The sequence below is a fragment of the Sebastes fasciatus genome, chromosome 21 (genome assembly GCF_043250625.1).
Source record: "Sebastes fasciatus isolate fSebFas1 chromosome 21, fSebFas1.pri, whole genome shotgun sequence".
Taxonomy (NCBI): Eukaryota; Metazoa; Chordata; class Actinopteri; order Perciformes; family Sebastidae; genus Sebastes; species Sebastes fasciatus.
Genome location: NC_133815.1, coordinates 5,668,658 through 5,689,347, shown reverse-complemented (window position 1 = coordinate 5,689,347; position 20,690 = coordinate 5,668,658). Strand labels below are relative to the sequence as shown.

The following is a 20,690-nucleotide window of genomic DNA, read 5'->3' as shown; positions in this document are numbered from 1 at the left end:
CGGTACATGTAAACTATGGTTGTTTTCTAGTTAAACTGAAGATATAAAGCGTGTCTTCTTATAGAAAGTCTCTGGGAAATTAGCAACGCCAGTGTACTATCTTGGGCTATCAAAGAGTATAGATGCATATAGGTTCTAGCTAGCTAACGTTGCTGTTTTTTTAAATCAGTTTATTAATCTATAATATGTTAATGCCGAATAAACATACATTTTTATTTACACACTGTAGTTATTGTTTTGTTTTTTTATTTTACTTTAAAACTGATAAAAAGTTTATGGAATTCGGTTCTTCTCATAGCTAGCTATGTTCGCCGTCTCCGGGAAAATAGTAACGCCAGTGTACTATCTTGGGCTAACAAAGAGTATAGACGCATATAGGTTATTTGGGGATAGCTGGTAGTTGGGTTGCTAACAGTTTACATCAGCTAGCTGTTGCTGTTTTCAACAGTTTATTAATCTATAATCTGGGAATATGTTAATGACGAATAAACATACCTTTTTATTTACACGCTGTAGTTAAAAAAAACTAATTTTAGGTTGAGTTTTAATCACTGTTTTTTAGTTATTACTTTAATATATGGTTCTTTTCATAGCTAACTAACAGACGTTGGGAGTTGTTAGCCGTCTCCGGGAAAATAGTAACGCCAGTGTACTATCTTGGGCTAACAAAGAGTAAAGACGCATATAGGTTCTTTGGGGCTAACTAGTAGCTGCTAACAGCTAACGTTAGTTGTTACTGACAGACGTTGACAGACGTTGGGAGTTGTTAGTGTAGCTGACCGACGTTGGGAGTTGTAACTGACAGACGTTGGAAGTTGAAACTGACAGACGTTGGGAGTTGTAACTGACAGACGTTGGGAGTTGAAACTGACAGACGTTGGAAGTTGAAACTGACAGACGTTGGGAGTTGTAACTGACAGACGTTGGAAGTTGAAACTGACAGACGTTGGAAGTTGTTAGTGTAGCTGACCGACGTTGGGAGTTGTAGCTGACAGACGTTGGGAGTTGTAACTGACAGACGTTGGGAGTTGAAACTGACAGACGTTGGAAGTTGTTAGTGTAGCTGACCGACGTTGGAAGTTGTAACTGACAGACGTTGGAAGTTGTTAGTGTAGCTGACCGACGTTGGAAGTTGTAACTGACAGACGTTGGAAGTTGTTAGTGTAACTGACAGACGTTGGAAGTTGAAACTGACAGACGTTGGAAGTTGTTAGTGTAGCTGACAGACGTTGGGAGTTGTGACTGACAGACGTTGGAAGTTGTGACTACTTTAAAACTGGTAAAAGTTAAGTGAATTAAGGGTCTTCTCATAGAAACTAGCTCACTAAAGTCATTGGGAGTTTGTGGTGGACAGTAATAAGTGCATGATACTAAAGTACAATTTGAGGTACTTGTACACTGCGTGAGTATTTCCATTTAATACCACTTTTACACTCTTCACTACTTCTCAGAGTGAAATTATGTTCATTTTAACCACTTACACCTTCAATTACTTGTTACTTTGTAGGTTCAGACAAAAAATATGATGCAGTTGCATAGATTAACCACCCAAATAGTATGTTTACTCCTGATGCTTTAAGTAAATGTATGTGATATTACTTTTACTGATGTAAAAAAAAAAAAAAAGTATTTTGAATGCATGACACTTTGCATTGTGATATTAATACTTTTTCTTCTCCCAATGCTGTGTGCATTATGATTACAAGCTGGAAAACATAATTAAGTAATTGTATCTACAACAACATCTCTACTCAAAGCCAGCTACCTTTAAGGCAGTTGCTGTGTCTGTGATATGTGGAGCTCCTACAAAGTGTTAGTCTTTGCTCTGGTAGCAGCATCCAGCTTCATGTTGGTGCATGCTCTGGACTTCTGCACAAGTACTGACAGTGACTGCCATAGTGATAGTCATGATAGTACAACATCAAGCAGCCAGCTGTCCACAAACGCTGGCAGATCCAGGTGGAACATCAGTGTTTCAAAGCTTATACAGGACCTGGGCCAGTTCAGAGTGTCCTGCAAGAAGCTGATAGGTAAAGAGTGATTTGTGTGTCTTTTCAGGTCAATACAAAAAAAAAGAGTTCACAGTTACTGACTATTCAATCCTTTCTGCAGAATCATTCCCTATCGATGATGTCGATGGTAACTTTGCTCGCCCTGTGAAGAACTGCATATTCTCCAGATCCAGTCCAACGCCACTGAAAGGCCGGTTAAGACTTGCAGCAGCTTCTAAGGTGACGGTACAATATCTTCAGCAGTATCCGTCAAACAATCAGACTTTATTTGTATAGCACTTTTCATACAAATCAAATGTAACACAAAGTGCTTTCACACAATACAACAACCCCCTGCTCATTCAATAATAACAGCATTCAATAAATAGAAACAGGAACTAATGGAAAATTAGCATAAATCTTGTTGATTTACTGAGGAAACACCAGAGGCAGGATGAAAACTCTAACTAACTATACCACCATATTAGAATAAAAACTAAATAGATTACATGAATAGATAAATAAATAAGCTCAATTGAAGGCCAGATATACAATTGCAATAATACAAATAATTAACCAGATAGATAAATAAATAAATAATGCTCAGTTAAAAGCCACACTAAAAAGGTAAAATACAATAATTTGACTGGTAAATACATAAAGCTCAATTCAAGGCCAGACTAAAAAGGTGAAATACAATGAATATTTAGCCAGATGAATAAATAAAGCTCAGTAAAAAGCCAGACTAAAAAAGTAAAATACAATAACTAGACTGATAAATAAACAAATCTCAGTTAAAAGCCAAACTAAAAAGGTGAAATACAATGAATATTTAGCCAGATAAATAAATAAAGCTCAGTTAGAGGCCAGAATAAAAAGGTGAAATACAGTTATTAGACTGATAAATAAATAAAGCTCAGTTAAAAGCCAGACTAAAAAGGTAAAATACAATAATTTGACTGATAAATAAATAAAGCTTAATTAAAAGCCGGACTAAATAGTTATGTTTTGAGATAAATGTGAAGAATTAATCCATGTCTGAATTTGTCTCAACAGGACGCCATCGAGGGGATTTTAGACTTGGATGTGGCCGTGACCCGGTCAGATGATTTCCTGCGTTATGCCAGCGGCGGCAGACTGCCATCAGGATCTGTTCCACTTGCTCACAGATATGGAGGTCATCAGGTACGGATTCATTTAACCCTTACTGGCATGCATTTATAGATTTGAGCATATTTTCTCTACTAAATGCAGTACCTGTGAGGGTTTCTGGACAATATTTGTCATTGTTTTGTGTTAATTGATTTCCAATAATACATTTATATATACATTTGCATAAAGCAGCATATTTGCACACTCTCCTGTTGATGAGAGTATTAAATATTTAAAAAAATCTCCCTGTGAGGTACATACAGAAAAAAGTGATTAATTTGCGATTAATCGCGATTAATCATGGACAATCATGCAATTATTCGTGATTAAATATTTTAATCGATTGACAGCCCTAATTAATATATATATAAATATATAATACCCGTGTACATCTGAGAATAGATCTGATCACAGTTGATGACATTAAGATTAAAAAGATGATTTCTCTTTCTCCCATCAGTTTGGCTACTGGGCCGGTCAGCTGGGCGATGGTCGAGCACATTCCCTTGGTCAGTATACCAACAGGTGAGAACATGTTTGAATTAGTCTCCTTGTGTATTCAAAGTATTTATATTTAAGGTGGATTGCCACTTAAAGCTTTAACTTATATTCCTTATAAATATGTCCCACAGGAAAGGAGAAGTATGGGAACTGCAGCTCAAAGGCTCTGGGAAGACACCTTATTCAAGGTACGGGGGTCATTTTTCCAGCATACTCTTTTTATTTGGCGATAACAAATAGCAGCCAGAGGCATCTATCTTCAACCTGAAATTTCAATATGAATTTGAACATGTTAACACAGGTCAGGAGACGGTCGAGCTGTGATCCGTTCTTCTGTGAGGGAGTTCCTGGGCAGTGAAGCCATGCACTTCCTGGGTGTTCCTACCAGCAGGGCTGCCAGGTGAGAGGGACAGGTGATGGGTGAACGACAACAAACGGGGTTAACAAACTGTATCAAAGGATGTGTTTGTTTTTAATAGGCCTTCATAGAATTTGTGCAGTTTTGTCTGTAATGTATTTTGACCTGGGGGTCGCAAGGTAATTTCTGGGGATCACCAGATGGTTGTGGAGAAAAAATTATACTCTAAAATGTTGAGAACCACTGAGTTAAACTATATAGCTTACAGCGTTTACTTACACCAGACACTTCACACAATTTTAAATGGCAGTAGCGATAAAAACAACATACATTAAAAATGTTTACCAGACACCAAATAATTCAGAACTTTGAAATTGTTAAAATTGTTGACATGTTTAAGAACCCTTTAGAGGGCCACTATCTGTATTAACATGTATACCTCAACATTTTTTCGTGCTGAATGACTTATTTCCAAGAAACTTGTGAGCACATCTCTGGTAAACACAAGATTTAAAGTGGTGTTTTTGTGTGATTCTTTGTGGAGAAACTCAGTTTCAACGATCTGTGTTATTAAATCGTATGAGTGTTAGTCGACTAAGATTTTCTTTGGTCGAGGACAGCCCTAGAAGTTTTAATCTGTTATTGATCTGATTATGTTTTGCTTTGTTTTAGTCTAATTGTGAGTGACGAGCCGGTGATAAGGGATCAGTTCTACAATGGCAATGTGAAGACAGAGAGAGGTACAGTAGTTCATGCAAAAAATACTTCACAAACTAGATTTGACTCATTATCAGCTCCATTTAGTGTTTCATTACATTACTTTATTCTTTTTACAGGAGCTGTCGTCCTCCGGTTAGCCAAGTCCTGGTTTCGGATCGGATCTTTAGAAATCTTGGCTCAAAGTGGAGAGAGAGATCTCCTGAGGTGAGTCTGGTCACGTGATCTTTCAGGCTTTCTTCCCATTTCATGGCCTCCTGAGTACTGCAGCCTTTAACATCGTGTTCTTGTTTTATTGATTTTAGAAAGCTGTTGAACTTTGTGATTGATCAACATTTTCCTTCAATCAACTCAGACGACCCAGATAAATATTTGGTAAGTTAGGTAAAAGAAACTTTATTATTTTGCTCAGTGGTGTCCCTCTGCCATTGATTATTGGAACCGCTTTGAGACGTGCAGGATCTCTCTAAGGCTGTAGCAGGCTCAGGCTAAAAACGCTCCAAAGTTGGCTATTTTCAAGGGTCCCTTGACCTCTGACCTCAACATATGTGAATGGAAATGGCTTCTCTGGCTTCCCCACAAGTCTCAGATGTATAATATTTGTTTCTTTAAGGAACTTCCTCGTTTCATTATTTGTATTTTGTTTTATTTTTCTAGATGTTTTATTCCACAGTTGTAAATGAAACAGCACATCTGATTGCCCAGTGGATGTCGGTCGGGTTTGCACACGGTGAGAACGTGTTGTGGGTGAACATTTGATCATACCGTTTGTACCAACATCTACTGATTTCTATTATGTGTTATCACGACAGGTGTGTGCAACACAGACAACTTCAGCCTCCTCTCCATCACCATCGACTACGGACCATTTGGCTTCATGGAGTCGTATAACCCCAGTGAGTACAATGACTGCTTGTCTGGGTTATATTTCAATAACTGAATGTCCCCTTCTTGTCAAATATCAAACAAAACTTTGATGTTGCAGATTTTGTCCCCAACACATCTGATGATGAGGGCAGATACAGCATCGGAGCTCAGGCCAACGTTGGACTCTTTAACCTTGAGAAGCTCTTGATGGCTCTCAGTGTGCTTTCTAACAAACAGCACGACGAGTAAGGATACCCTGATAACTGTTTATATTAAGAAGTAATATGTGAATAGTATCGACCTGTTTGCCACCAATACAAAGTGCAACAACATAGAGATGATAGAGTTCAGCTTCTACTAAACCTTTTGCACAGTTCTGAATGAAGAGGTCTGTAAACACAGACCTCAAACAAACGATCAAAAGCTTTTTTTTTTTTTTGCTTCAAGGAAAACATATGGCATGGTTAAATCTAGCATGCACATATATGGACTTGTACGGTCACGAAAATATGGCTAAAAAGGTACTTTTGGTAGGATCATATTTAGGCCCTTTTCAAAACTTTCCCTAGATGCAATTTGTGTGAAGTAGACCCACATTTTTATGTAAACGCAGAATTGAGCCAGTAATGTTGGTCAGCAACTTTGTCAGTCTGTAGTACATCATATGAATCTCTTTCTACTCTTTATACCTTGAAATTTGACATTTTCTTAAAATTATTTTGGACTAACTTGTCTTTTCTTTTTTCAGGGCTAAAATTATTTTAAAAGGATATTTTGATATTTACCAGACGAGGTGAGCTCAATATGAAATGATGATTTCTTTATGTTGTCCTCAGTGCTATATCCAAGCAGTGAGCGTAATAATAAAGTGTTTTCAAGCCTTATTGATGAATATATTTCAGGTTTCATCAGCTCTTTAAAGCTAAACTGGGGCTTTTAGGTGAAGAGGAGAATGACAGCTACCTCATTGCCTTCCTGCTTAAGGCAAGTCATTGACAATGTAATAGACATTTTTACATCATCTCCGTCTACTAAATCAATTTAATGTGTAAAATGTTGATGTGTTTGTCCCCCCAGATGATGGAGGACACACAATCAGACTTCACCATGACCTTCAGGCAGCTCAGTGAAGTTTCAGCCCAGCAGCTTCACAACAGGAACTTCACACAGGTAGAGCTGCAACACGTTATATTCCTGTTTGTAGATTTTGTGGTGACATCTTTAATATCTCATCGCTGTGGTTACGCCCAAGACATCATTTTGCAGTGCTATGTTGTGTTTCTTTTAGCGCTGTCAATTGATTAAAATATTTAATCGCGATTAATCACATTTTTATCTGTTCAAAATGTACCTTAAAGGGAGATTTGTCAAGTATTTAATACTCTTATCAACATGGGAGTGGGTAAATATGCTGCTTTATGCAAATGTATGTATATATTTATTATTGGAAATCAATTAACAACACAAAACAATGACAGATATTGTCCAGAAACCCTCACAGGTTCTGCATTTAGCATAAAAATGTCATGGCATGTTGGTACGTACGTATGGATTCCTTAGGATTTCTAGTTTCATATGATGCCAGTATCTTCAATCCAACTTTAAAACTGAGCCCGCTACAACCTCTGAATCTCTGAACCTCCGAGATCGATTGCGTTAAATAAATTAGTGGCGTTAAAACAAATCTGCGTTCTTAGCAAATGTAAAAATAAAATATCGGATGAATAAATGGTGATAAATATGACTAAGGATACATGTATATGACAGTGTTGCAGAGTATTATCTCAATCTGTCTGAACAGTGAATTAGTGTTATTAGTATGCAGGTAACCCACGTGAAAAATGCTGCTACTGCAACAGCAAAAAATATGCAAAACCGGTGTATCTATTCAGAAGTTCAATTTTGATTTTAAGGCATCCTTTGCGTTTATTTTTTGTTTTGTAACAGATGTGGGCTCTTGAAGAACTGTCGTCCCACAAGCTCTTCTCTGATTGGCTCAGCATGTACCTGCTCCAGCTCAGCAGGTAAGCAAAAAGATGCAGAGACCTAGCTCAAGTTAGTTTGGTAACTCAAGTTTCTCTGAAATGTTCACACGGTTTTTTCTGCTTGAAAACACTTGCTGTATTCTCATAATTGATGTCATAATATGTGTTGTTATTTTCTGGATTGTTTCCTCTGTTTAGACAACCAAATGACAGTGATTTGGATCGTCAACACAGGATGAAAAGTAAGCCACTAAATTTACATATTAGTGTTGATCGGAACATGAAATATGTAATCATTTGTAATCTCATAGTGAGTCATGGCATTGTGCTTCAAAACAGCAAATAAGAAAGAATTACAGATTTCTATAATATTATATTTTTACCAGGAACAACTTTGTCTCATTGCAAAAAAATCTCTTACAGATGTAAATCCTAGATATGTGCTGAGGAACTGGATAGCAGAGTCTGCGATACATAAAGCTGAGACGAATGACTTTTCTGAGGTATGTATGACATATTATATATCTATACTATGACTTTTTCTTCGACATGCTATACTATGACTTTTTTTAAAACTTTTTTCGACATACTATATTTTGACTTTTTTCGATGAACTATACTATGACTTTTTTTTTTTACATACTATTCGATGACTTCACTGGAACTTTTTATGACATACTATACTATGACATACAATATTTGACTATTATGACATATTACATCATGACCTTTTTTGACACGCTATACTGTGACTTTTTTAGGACATAATATACTAGAACTTTTATGACATACTATTCTTAAGTATTAAATATAACATCAGGATTCCTGCATATACCCTGTATTAAATTGTTCAATTTTACTATGCAATCCAATGGCCCACTATTATTCTGTTACACATTTGATGTTTTTTGCTCCTGCTGTCTTATCTTTCCCCCACTAGGTGGCGCTGCTGCACCATATCCTGTCATTTCCCTTTGTTACACAAGAGACTGCAGAGGAGGCGGGCTATGCAGCAAGACCTCCCCTTTGGGCCAAGAGGTTAAAGGTCAGCTGCTCCTCTTAGGGAATTCTTGCATAGAGAATAACATTAAAGTGAAGAAAAGTTACAGCATAATTTATCTTTTATATTTTAGTAAATTATCTCATGCTGGTGGAAAAGATTTGGTCCAAAATGTCATGGCTGTTAAATGTTATTTTCTACTTAGATTACCCACCACGTGTGGCATACAGTGACCATCAAAAATTAGATACAGTTCTCAGTGCTACAGAAGAGTTTAGTAGAGAGTGCACTCGAGGCTAAATAGGCATTTTCATATCCAGTGTTTATTGATGTTTATCTATTTTCCTTTATTGTAAAGCACTTTGTGCTGCATTTCTTGAATGAAAGGTGCGACACAAAAAGTTTATTATTGAATGCTAACAACTTCCAAACAGCTTGACACCAAAATAAATTCAAAGTTGCTCAAGTGGAGGCTGTCCTGTTGCTTTTTTTAAGGATCCAGGTTCATATACAGTATGACTTTTCACCCTATTTACAGCCCTCCATGCAAATGTGACAATATATACAGTTCTGTAGAAGTATATTTACCCTTTCACTTAATTCATGCAAGATTATGTCTAGGATAAGCAGTCTGTTTTTATTTACACTGGCTTCATGTTGGAGATGTTCAGTGTTGTTGTGGATGTAAATAGTTTGCTGGTTAAGTTTCGTCGTTGTGCGGGCGCAGTTCGTACTATTGTTTACAGTCCGCAATTTTCTTGCAAAGCTATTGATCACGCTTCTTGTTCATGGCCTTCATCAGTTCTGACATGAAGTCTCCTTCTCCTCCACCTCCTCCCTGCATCGATGGTGTAGTCCTCTTTGGCGGAACAGGAGGCATCTTTCTTACTGAGCCAGGAGGCCGCACCGCTACTCTTGGTGCTGCTGCAGCAGCAGGTGGTGGAGGAGGAGGTGGTGGTGGTGGAGGGGGTGCTCCAGCCCCTGTGAACATTGGCATAGGTGGAGGCGGTGGTAAAAACTCTGGATCTGGTGGTGGAGGAGGCAGAGACTGGTCCATACTCGCTGGGGGATGCGGTAGTGGAAAGGAATTCAATTGCGGCGGAGGAGGTGGCAGTGAACCAAAGCCAGTGGCTGGAGGAGGCGGTGGGAGGAAGTCTGGCGGGGCCTCTGAGGCATTGTCGTTGGGTGGGGGCGGCGGTGGAGGAGGGAGGTTATCCATTGGGGGTGGAGGTAGAGGGAAGTTGGTTGGCAGGTGTCGCTGGGGGGTGGCAGGTTTTGAGGAACTCTTACTAGCCAAAGGAGGTGGAGGAGGAGGAAGGACTGGGTCTGGAGGTGGCGGGGGAAGCATCTCTTCCAATGATGGGGGCGGAGGTGGAAGATAGTCCAAGTCCTGAGGAGACAGAATATCACATAATGATAACCAAAACAGGGTATGTGCAGGATCTTAAAAACATACTACACTATGACCTTGTTTTAGTCTTTTTCATCACACGATACTATTACTTTTTTTTTTACCTTTTTTCGACATACTATACTATGACTTTTTTCAACTTTATTAGACATACTATACTATGACTTTTTTCGACATACTATTCTATGACTTTTTTTCTTTTCTTTTTGCGACATGCTATATGACTTTTTTTTCGACCGACTATATAGGATTTGTTTTTTACTTTAATTATTTTTGGTATTTTTGTTACAGTTCCTCAACTTCTACTCCGTTACTATGACCTTTTGATTTTTTTTTCAAAATATACTATGTATTTTTTATGACTTTTTTCGACATACTATACTGACTTTTTTGCAACATACTATACTATATCTATTTTATTTATCTACTATTTTATCATTGTCAATTAAAAATATTTGAATTTGGCCTGATGTCTGGACAAAATTCACCCTTTGGGCATTTTTCACCACTGTTTAACATTTTATAGACTAAACAATAATAATTAACGGATACATTTCTAATGAAAATAATCATTGATTTCACCCCTAATGAAGAGTTTTGTACCTCAGAAACAGGTCCTGGTTGGGGTTTGGGAGCATGACCATTAGCCTGGCTTGGTGATTTGGCTGGCAGATAAGGAGAAACACCATGAGTAAACATACTGTACAAGCAAAATGTTTGCACTAATATCACTACATCTGGGTTGTTTCATATCAGTGAAGGGCAGCTTGTGTGTCGTGCTACCTTTGATGGTGGGTGAGGGCGTTGACGGATTGGAGCTCGATGGAGTGCTGCGGTTCGTCCACACAGAGCTGACAGCAGCCTTCCTCTCTGCGGTTTTATAGTTTTCATACAGCGACGCACCGTACTGGAAGTGCAAGAAACATACCACAGAGCACGAGTTTGGGTCAAATGGAAATTATTTTCCTATTATTAAATGCATTAAATTGAAAAAGGTCAAATCAATTTTACCTTTGCAATCCGTATTCCGGTTACCCAAAGGTTCATGGAACAAGCATCATCGCAGCACATGTACTTGATGTACTGAGACTCTTTCTGGATCTGAGGATGCTGTGGAGACAAATCCAAATGGTAAACAGGTTAGTAAAGAACTTAATTCGTTAAAGTATTTCCCATTATAAACTGTAGATCTTTAAGATTCCTGTCAACAGGCTTTTATTACTTATTTTTGAGAGAAATTAAGGTAACATACTACAACCGATTACAGTTACATTACACTACACTCCTCTGCACCCACACAACCCTGCCTTTCAGTATAGCTCACATTAAACGTGCAATTAACATTAGTCTCTTGGGTGACATGTGGCACTGTGACCTTCTTTCTAGCTGTTGTGCAAACACGACTGTATTTCATTAGTGCATTCACTGAAACTCCCCCGACTCAGAGTTTTAACTAACTCATTGATTATTCAGCATTGCACTTCTATACAATTCTCAGAGAAAGAAGGATCAAAGCAGAACCAGAGATATTGTTTTTTTTAAGCATCCTTCTTCCTTTTTAAACCCTGGGGGGGCCTACATTACCCACAATGCAACTCAGAGATTCAGGTGTAGTAGCGGCTAATGTGATCAGATGAGGAGCGGGGCTACTAACTTCACACCGACAGATTTTCTTTTTCATTTTCAAACTTGTAGTCTTCAGCCCAAACTGAATAAACAACAATTTTTCACATTTGGAGTGATACTCAACAAGACCTGTAAACAAACTTTGATGTGTAAAATCATTGGAGTTCCTCCTTTAAAAGGTACCACAAGGGGGCAGAGTGAGTCCAGAATCAGAGTGTTTACAGGCAACTCTTGTTAAATGGATGCTATATTTTCAATTCCTGTTGTTTGGAATAGTCCAGTCAGCATTTCTGAACATGAACAAACAAATTACAATGTGTGTGTGTCATTGAGTACATCCTGTAATCCAGTTTAATTTAGGAAATATGAGATGCTCAAACAGTCTTAATTGTTGGATTTATGCCATAAGTGTACACCAAATATTTGCTCTATAGTGCACCCTGTATGGGTCGAACATTATGAGTAAACTGTTTGCCCCTGATGAGGATTTTGACTTCCCACGTAATGTCATGATATCAGTTATGCATAATGGTATTAGAGATCACCTAAGGCAGCTCCTCTGAATATAAAACAGCTGAATGATGAAGCTAAATTGTTTTGCTGTCGTCCTTGAATTGCAGCACTTTTTTTGACAGCCCGTAAACACACCGCCCCACCGATCTGTCAACTCACACCCTAATTGAACACTTTGGCAGCCGAAAACAGCTTCTGTTATTATCATCTTCATCACCATCGACCACAACTGAGGCAGCTTTTTAACAAGTTTTACTGCATGATTCCTAAACAACAACAAGGACAAGCGACCATGTGAAACCTGGCTAGCCTTCCAAAATGTGCTCTCTGACAGGTCATCTTCCTTTGCCCTTGTCCACCAGCGCCTAATAGCCTCCTCCCTTTAGCTCAAACCTTGAGGACTCTCGTCTTTCACTGGTAGGTAATTCAGTTTCTTTGCCTCTCTAAGCTCTTTCTGCTCTGATCCTCAACATCTAGCCTGACAGTATCTGCTGATTCTTGTATTTCCCAGAGAAGGGGAAAAGAAAGAAAGAAAGCAGACTTTCACATCCCTTTAAGACTCACCACCAACTCATCTAATTCTTGCTTTTTTTCATGTCAAGTCAGCATGTCTTGGGTCTTAAATGAGTACAGTATGTACCTCCCCGTAACTGTTAATATTCTCAATTCGATGGTACTCTTTTAATTAAATGCAGGGTGCTTTCCACAGTAATTTAAAGAAATATTAGGAACTGCTTAAAAAGTTCCCTTCTCACCACTTTCGGCTAAATTGGATGAAACTGTCTCCTTTCACTTCTTCAAATTAAACTATTTATTGCATTTCCAGCAAAGCGAGCAGCTGTGCAGCTGACCACACCACACGCTCAGAAACCACCATGCAATAATCAATTCTGCATTGATATCTCTTCCACCGTGCGATATACAGTGTGATATATGCGTCTTAACACTTGCTAATAAAACAGCAAAACTCACAAGGCACCCGAGAGTCTTACTGTAAATGTTTTCTCCAGTTAGGGGAAGTTGCAGCTTCTCTGTTTATTAATTAAACAGTGAAAGGGCGTGTGGCTTTGAGGCTAAAATAGATTGATAAGATGACAAATTTAAAGCAAACGTACCTTCAGTAGAAAGCAGAAGTCAGTTGGGGCTTTGTATTTGCTCTTGAAGTCTTTGCCATAGTAGACATTTAGGTTGTCAAACTGGACAAAGCAGACGAGGTCACGGGATGACTGTAAAAGAAATAAAGGATTATATTAAATATAAAATCAATAATTAGCATATTGAATTGATAATCTACACTACAAGTGCAATAGTAGGGCCATAATGTCTGGTAAGAATGGTATGTGTGGGGTGCAAGAGCTTCTAAAGATATACAGTAAGTGAATGGGTATCCAGCAGGGAGTAAAAGCTGTTGTTATATTCAGCGATGCATGAAAGATGCATGTGGTTGATAAAGCAGAAAACACACTAGAACTTTGTAGTCCAAGTGAAAAATTGTACAAATCAGCTGTATATTTCTTAAGCTTTCAGTTGACGTTTCAAATATATCTTTATATCTGCTGGACTTTCATCTTTCACCACTTGCTTGAGCCCGACTGAATGTATCCTGGATTAGAGTATTAGCTGTTGGATGGGTGTTTATGGGTGTCTGGATGTCCATGTCCCCTTCTGACCCCTGACCTTGGTTTTCCCTTTGGGAACGTAATAAATTCCCGAGGCCCTCAGCTGGAAGAGCCGCGGTTTCCACGACTTCTTGCCGTCTTCTTTGAGGTGAATCACCCCCTCCAGATCAGGCACGATGATGGACGTCCCGCAGAAGTTCTCCTGCAGAGGTGAAGAGGGGATGAAAGGGGATCACTGCGAGGAGCTCCCACGGGGACAACTGTCACTTAAAAGCAAATGTTTCACTTATGGTTTGTGTGCGTGTTTACGTGAGTTTATTTACCTGTATCAATATCTCCTTGTCTTTGTCTTTTATTTCTTTGAGAGCTTTCTTATCCTTCTTCCATAGATAAAAGTTCTGCAGGAATAAAACAAAGTGTCATCAATGAATCTGACTTTTCCTCTAGCGCCACCAGCACTTTCACTTTTGTGTTTTCAAGTGAAATGTCTCAACAACTGTGAGATTTATTGCCATGAAAGTTTGTACATTTTGGACATAATTTGTCCAATACTTTGGTTTATGGCCAAATACTTGCAAAACTAATGACCATCAGCCTCAGCTGTACTTTGTGTTTAGTGCTAAGTAGCAATGTTAGCATGCTAACACGGCAAACTAAGATGGTGAACATGGTAAACACCATACCTATGGAGGACGGGACCTGACAAAATAAAAAATAAATAAATAAATTACTCAATAAATAAATATGTCATTAAATGTAGCGAAAATAATATAAAAAATTAATGTAGCCATTCATTCATTTATAAAAATGTGACATAAATTGATATTTCTGATTTAATTTGCTTCTTTATCTTTGTATAAATTCCCTTATTCCTTTAATCTTCTGTTTCATTTCCCCTTTTATTTATTTATGTATTTATTTTTCAATTTATTTATTTGTCTTTGCCTTTATTTTTTATTTATTTATTTTTGCATTTATTTTTTTATGCATTTATTTTTGCATTTTTATTTTTTTATTTATTTTTTATTCTTTTATTTAATTCAACCTCAAATTTTTTTTTCTGTTTGGTCAAGGATATTTTTAAACCTTTCTGTAATTGTTTTTTTTTAGATAAAATAAAAATAAAAATTTAATTTAAACATAAAATATCAGAACAAATTAACAGCTTTCAAAAACCCTTGAACCCTTCTCTTTGTCCCTGTGACTAAGCTAGGTTGATTTCTTATCATAGTCTGGGCATGTTTTCATTGTGGCGAGAGAAACCCAAAGGGGAATTCTATTTTGGTAGCTCTTGTGAAAAGCTGAAACTGTATACTGATAGGGGCGTTCTGTATAAATCAGATCAGCCTTTTGTTGGGGGGGGGGGGGTTTGGAGGACATGATGGAGTATTTAAAAATGAGAATATCTCACCAGTTTTCCAACCCGACTATTTGTCTCTGCCAACAGACCGAATCCATTAAATACTCTGAGATTATAAAGGGTCCCATTATATCAACAAACATGCCAAGATCTCACTGTCTGTTGCCCGAAGCCGTTTTGTCTGATATATTACAGTGAAGACATAAATGTGAGAGGTCATCCTGCATGGAGGAAAGACATCTCATAATTCAGACAACAATTCAACAGTGAAAATAGCCAGATGGAGCTGAGCTGAAACAATGTGGGGATAGATTTCCACAAACCAAGGCCAAGAACATATGAACCAGCCAGTGTTGGACTACTGAGCTATCACACGCACATCATATGTTCAGAGAGGTATATATAAAAGGTGCATACAGCGAGGGGACCAACCTGTGGGTTTTTGAAAACCTCATATTTTTCCCCTCGCTCCTGAAAGAGGACTTTGTTCTCGCTGTCCCTCGTCCAGGCTGAGAGAGGCTCCACCAGGTTCTCGTGGTCTTCAAATGCCCGTTCTGTCAAAAGAAAAGCAAACTTACATGTCAGCAAACTAGTAGATTATCTAATTAAAGCAAATATGTGTGTATGTTTTACGTGACTATAGCATCTTTCAAATTACTCTGATGGCATAAGTTTTGATTTGTCCACTTTTTAAGGTACGATTAAAGGGTGCTAAAGTCAGAACTTTTAAAATTCTACACATAGTGGCTTTAAAGGTGCAGTGTGTAGGATGTGTTGGAATCTAGCAGTGAGGTTGCAGACTGCAACCAACTGAGTACCCCTTCGCTTTCTCTTCCCTGTCCAAGACTGTGGTAACGTCAAAGAGTATAGAGGCAAAGAGACAAAACTCCGGTGTTTTCTTGACAACCGCTGCTGCCATTTTGGACTGAAAACATTTATTATATTTATAATAAATATCTATTTATAATCTATATCTATCTGGATTGTTACATCCTTTCATAATACAGCTGGTACTGGCTAACAGGAAGTGGAAGTAAAGTGCAATGTGGGCCGAATTAGATCAACTGTATTGGCTTTTTAGTCTAAAAATAATCAATTTGTTTTATTAATGTATTTATTCATTTTCCAAATTATAAATTATAATATTCTTCAAACTAAAAATGAAAAATAATTTTTATAAATAATCTACAGAAACTTCTCGGGGGTGCTACAGCTATCCTAGGGGTAGCTACAGCACCCTGAAGACCCTCTCTGGCGCCGCCCATGGTCCATAAAAGTCCTGCGTTCAAACTTATTTTTGAGTGAAAGTACAGAGTTGATGGCAGCAAACTGTCTGCTGCATCTTAATATTGAAGCTGATCCATGTGGTGCTGCTGTATCAAACTACTATGTATAGTTCAGGGTGGATGTGATGCATCATTTACTTTAATAAATATCCTTGCTTACTTCCCACCTCTGCGGTAAACACAGCCATAAAAAAATATTTCCTCAGCACATTCAAACACTAATGCTCTGGAGACACTTTTAATCTCTCACACTGAGTAAACCACAATCTGCAGCATGTTTCACCATGTCCTCTCTGTTTCAGCTTTGTACCATATAACATATCAAAACAAATGCTCTACCATATGTACAGTAGTTCGCTCTGTCATGAAATCTCTAAATCAGCTGAGCTCGGTTCAGAGTCAGGTTCACAGCTGTACAATCGTCTATTTCAAATGGGATGAATTAAGGAGGGGCTCAATAAAACACAAGACTCCCCTTTTCGCTGGAAGGACTTTAAATGGCACTAAACCTCGAAAACACATTAAGGGCACTTTCCTCCTCCTCCTCTGCCCACCCACACACTCAGGGCCATAGATCTCCAGAATGCACTGGGCATTTGACTGTAGTTTAGCCGTGGTCCCCAATTACAGGTTAGCAGCCGAGGCAGAGGTAGGCATTAAATAAATTGCTGCCAGGGCTCCAGCCTATAGTTTGAGTATTACAATCATTAAATGCAGTGTGACTTTGCAGCTAGAGCGAGGTATTCGGAGTAAAGAAATCCCTTTGAACTGCATTAACCACATGGTGCATTTAGACAGTGTGCATGGTGAGCACATGGGTGAATTTAACTGTTTGAAGATGCTGTTGAGCTCTGTGGGTGTTTATTGGGCATGACTTGACTTGGCTTTTTGTTGATAAAGATTAAAGGTCTGCCACCGCTGTAAGAACGCCACACGCTACAGGGGGTTTACAGGCATTTAAAAATGAACTCAAATGTCAAAGTTGTCACAGCTAGTCAGAGATGACACAGGAACCTGTGCACCCCCGTGCCCATGAGTCAAATGACATGTCATGCTTTAAATAAATCAATGTGTCAGAAAGCTAATTTAAACGCGAGTTAAAAATAAACAATTTTTGACCGAACAGAAACACCCATTTCCTCATTTGTTCCGGGCTGGCAGCATATCTCATGTTTTTGCAAAGAGGATCGTCTACAGTATTTATTGTACTTGTTGTAAGGTTAATAGTAGGGCTGTCAATCAGTTAAAATATTGAATCGTATAACTGTCCAGGATTAATCGCGATTAATTGCGAATTAGTCAAATTTTGTATCTGTTCAAAATCTACCTTAAAGGGAGATTTGTCAAGTATTTAATACTCTTATCAACATGGGAGTGGACAAATATGCTGCTTTATGCAAATGTATGTATATATTTATTATTGGAAATCAATTAACAACACAGAACAATGACAAATATTGTCCATAAACCCTCACAGGTACTGCATTTAGCATAAAATATATGCTCAAATCATAACATGGAAAACTGCAGCCCAACAGGCAACAACAGCTGTCAGTGTGTCAGTGTGCTGACTTGACAATGACTTGCCCCAAACTGCATGTGATTATCATAAAGTGGGCATGTCTGTAAAGGGGAGACTCGTGGGTACCCATAGAACCCATTTTCATTCACATATCTTGAGGTCAGAGGTCAAGGGACCCCTTTGAAAATGGCCATGACAGTTTTTCCTCACCCAAAATTTAGCGTATGTTTGGAGCGTTATTTAACCTCCTTCCCGACAAGCTAGTAAGACGTGGTGGGTACCAATGGATTTCTTAGGTTTTTTAGTTTCATATGATACCAGTATTCTTACTCTAGCTTTGAGCCCGCTACAACCTCCAAAAGATCGATTGTGTTAATGTGTGAAATTAGTGGCGTTAAAACGAATTTGCGTTAACACGTTATTATCGCGTTAACTTTGACAGTCCTATTTTAAAGATTAACGTCTTCAGAGGGATGAACAGAACTTGGTTGCTGAGAGCCACAGAGAGGGTCGTAAAGTATTGCAAAATGAACTTCTAATGAAATCTGTTGGAAATACGGGTTTAATAAATCCAGGCGTTTCCTTTAATTTAGTGTTTCACAGCTTAACTGGACGCAGATAAAATTACTCGAATATCATTTTCAAGCAAAATAATATTGACTTACAATTTATTGCTCACAGAGGTTAATGACTTTACCACCAGTTTCTCATTAAAACTGTTTCAGGGCGGCGTAATATGACTCCCCGTTCATGATAAATATTCTTTAAATATTATCTCCGTAACAATGTGATGAAGATGTTAGTCCAGCAGCCTGAAGTAAATATAGCACAGACGGCTCAGACGGAGGATTGAGATCATAAGGCTTCTATTTCCGTATGACAGAGAGGATGACTGACAGTGTCCGATACAGCAAATTAAACCCACCTGTCTACACTCTATACGTGTGTGTATGTGTGTGTGTGTGTGTGTGTGTGTGTCAGAGAGAGAGAGAGACAGAGAGAGTATAGGAAAGAGAGGGGGAGGGATAGAGAGATGGATGGATCAATGTTTCATTGTGAGCTCGCTGCAGTATGGCTGCCATCGTGCCAATAAAAACACACTTCATCATCTGGACCTGAATGAAATGTCCCTCCCTGCACTGTGTGTGTGTGTGTGTGTGTGTGTGTGTGTGTGTGTGTGTGTGTGTGTGTGTGTGTGTTTAGTTGGCAGTTCATATAAAAACACAGTGAAGGCTTATGTTGTTAAAGTCTATCTTTATTATCACTAAGTTTTTCTGGTTCGGTTGATATATTTGCTGCTCAGCTCGCTCTTATTGCCGTAGTGTTTCTGCACCAGAAATCACAGCAGCATCACCCGTGGTATTTATTCATTGTTTTTTTATTAATAAAATCTTTGTAGTTTCTTATTCTAGCGACGCATTTCTTTGATTTATTCCAAACTGCCGCTGGAAATGTGCACCAAAGGGTTTTTAATTTTCCCCCTGAAAATAACTTAACCTGTCACAAGGTGGTTAAAACACATAAAATGACCACAGATTGAACCACTATGGTGCTATATCAACTAGTGACAACACATTAAAAGCAATGGGGATTGTTGATGGATTAATAATTGGTCATAAACGCTCCTCAGCCTGCGAGTGTGGGCTTCATTTCCCTTTAGTCCCTCCTATGTTACAATCTTCTCTCTTACAAGTGCTAATCACACACCTTTTCATTTTTGTGATGATTTTAAAATGATTTTATTAAATTATCTTGCACTGTGCCTCTAGTTTTTATATTCCAAGCCATTGAATCGCAACTGAAAATGTTAAATTTAGCTTGGGTTTTAATTAGAATGTTTATCTAATTTATTTTAAATGATTTATTTCCCTGTCTTACGTTGAAATGTAAGTATTGTCTTTAATCGTTGTGTGAATTTTGTGCATTAGTCTCAAGTTGCTGTACTGTTCATATTTATCTTATTATGAGCTTCTTAGTCATCTGTAAAACACTTTGAGTTGCACCATCTAACTATGTGAAACATGCCACACAGATGAAGTTTGATTTAATGATCGATACAAATGCAGTCTGTGTAGCATCAACCACATTGTGCATTATATTAGATGTAACTCACCAAGTTGCAGTTCTGGGTTGGTCTCACACAGACTCCAGTCCACGTTGCAGTCACAGTGAGTTTTCTCAAACATGTTGTCCAGAACTTCTCTGACGCTCTGCCTCTCGTCCACCATCAGAGTCTTGGAGCTGCCATTGTTCATCATCACCTTCACCACCAACTGTCAGAGACATGTGTTAGCATAGTCATTTCAGTAGACATACTGTAATCAATCACATTGTTAATTGAAATAACTACATTAATGTATTAATACATTCAATTTAAATGAATTCATTGGTTATGTACAACTTCTATCAATAAGTTTATGTAGTTGTTATATAATTAACATTGTGATTGACTACAGTATGTCTACTTAAATGACTTGGCAGGTTAGCATCATAAGCACATGTGGGTATAGCATGCTATATGCTTATTTCAGTAGACATACTGTCATCAATCACATTGTTAATTATATAACAACCACATTAACTTATTAATACATTCCTTTTAAATTCATTTATTGGTTAAATGCAACTTTTATCAACCAAATGTTTGTTACATGTGCTGCCATCCATGTTACCTGCTGGCCATAATTCAAACTATCAAACAGGAAGTGGCAGCTTCCATTGGCCTTTATAGTAGAGGGGAATTGGAGTGTACCATTTTGAGTATAGTACAGAGGGGTGTTTC

The 20,690-nt window shown here is 38.1% G+C and overlaps 2 protein-coding genes across 3 annotated transcripts in view; one reads left to right on the top strand and one right to left on the bottom strand.

Annotated features, from left to right (window-relative positions):
• The first annotated feature begins 1,273 nt into the window (after nucleotides 1-1,273).
• Nucleotides 1,274-9,037, top strand: LOC141759501 (protein adenylyltransferase SelO-like). 2 transcript variants are annotated; one of them, XM_074621620.1, is made up of 20 exons: nucleotides 1,274-1,402; nucleotides 1,833-2,030; nucleotides 2,113-2,231; nucleotides 3,048-3,176; nucleotides 3,604-3,668; nucleotides 3,776-3,832; nucleotides 3,946-4,044; nucleotides 4,675-4,742; nucleotides 4,839-4,926; nucleotides 5,025-5,094; nucleotides 5,377-5,449; nucleotides 5,532-5,615; nucleotides 5,705-5,831; nucleotides 6,335-6,379; nucleotides 6,489-6,570; nucleotides 6,664-6,756; nucleotides 7,534-7,610; nucleotides 7,770-7,813; nucleotides 7,995-8,074; nucleotides 8,512-8,781. In XM_074621620.1, exons 2-20 carry the CDS (start codon nucleotides 1,847-1,849, stop codon nucleotides 8,632-8,634), a joined length of 1,707 nt encoding a protein of 568 aa, XP_074477721.1. In that variant the 5' UTR covers nucleotides 1,274-1,402; nucleotides 1,833-1,846; the 3' UTR covers nucleotides 8,635-8,781. The 2 variants fall into 2 exon arrangements, with proteins under 2 accessions (XP_074477721.1, XP_074477720.1); XM_074621619.1 differs by lacking the exon at nucleotides 1,274-1,402 and having other exon boundaries at nucleotides 1,707-2,030; nucleotides 8,512-9,037.
• The window catches only part of apbb1ip (amyloid beta (A4) precursor protein-binding, family B, member 1 interacting protein), a 26,255-nt gene continuing 14,439 nt past the window's right edge, over nucleotides 8,875-20,690 (bottom strand). Inside the window, exons 6-14 of the mRNA XM_074621618.1 lie at nucleotides 20,022-20,181; nucleotides 15,533-15,654; nucleotides 14,064-14,138; nucleotides 13,799-13,942; nucleotides 13,237-13,347; nucleotides 10,994-11,092; nucleotides 10,766-10,889; nucleotides 10,586-10,647; nucleotides 8,875-9,961 (exon numbers count right to left, since the gene is read on the bottom strand). Coding sequence (XP_074477719.1) covers nucleotides 9,338-9,961; nucleotides 10,586-10,647; nucleotides 10,766-10,889; nucleotides 10,994-11,092; nucleotides 13,237-13,347; nucleotides 13,799-13,942; nucleotides 14,064-14,138; nucleotides 15,533-15,654; nucleotides 20,022-20,181 — 1,521 coding nt within the window. The 3' untranslated portion in view covers nucleotides 8,875-9,337. The remainder of the gene's footprint in view (nucleotides 9,962-10,585; nucleotides 10,648-10,765; nucleotides 10,890-10,993; nucleotides 11,093-13,236; nucleotides 13,348-13,798; nucleotides 13,943-14,063; nucleotides 14,139-15,532; nucleotides 15,655-20,021; nucleotides 20,182-20,690) is intronic.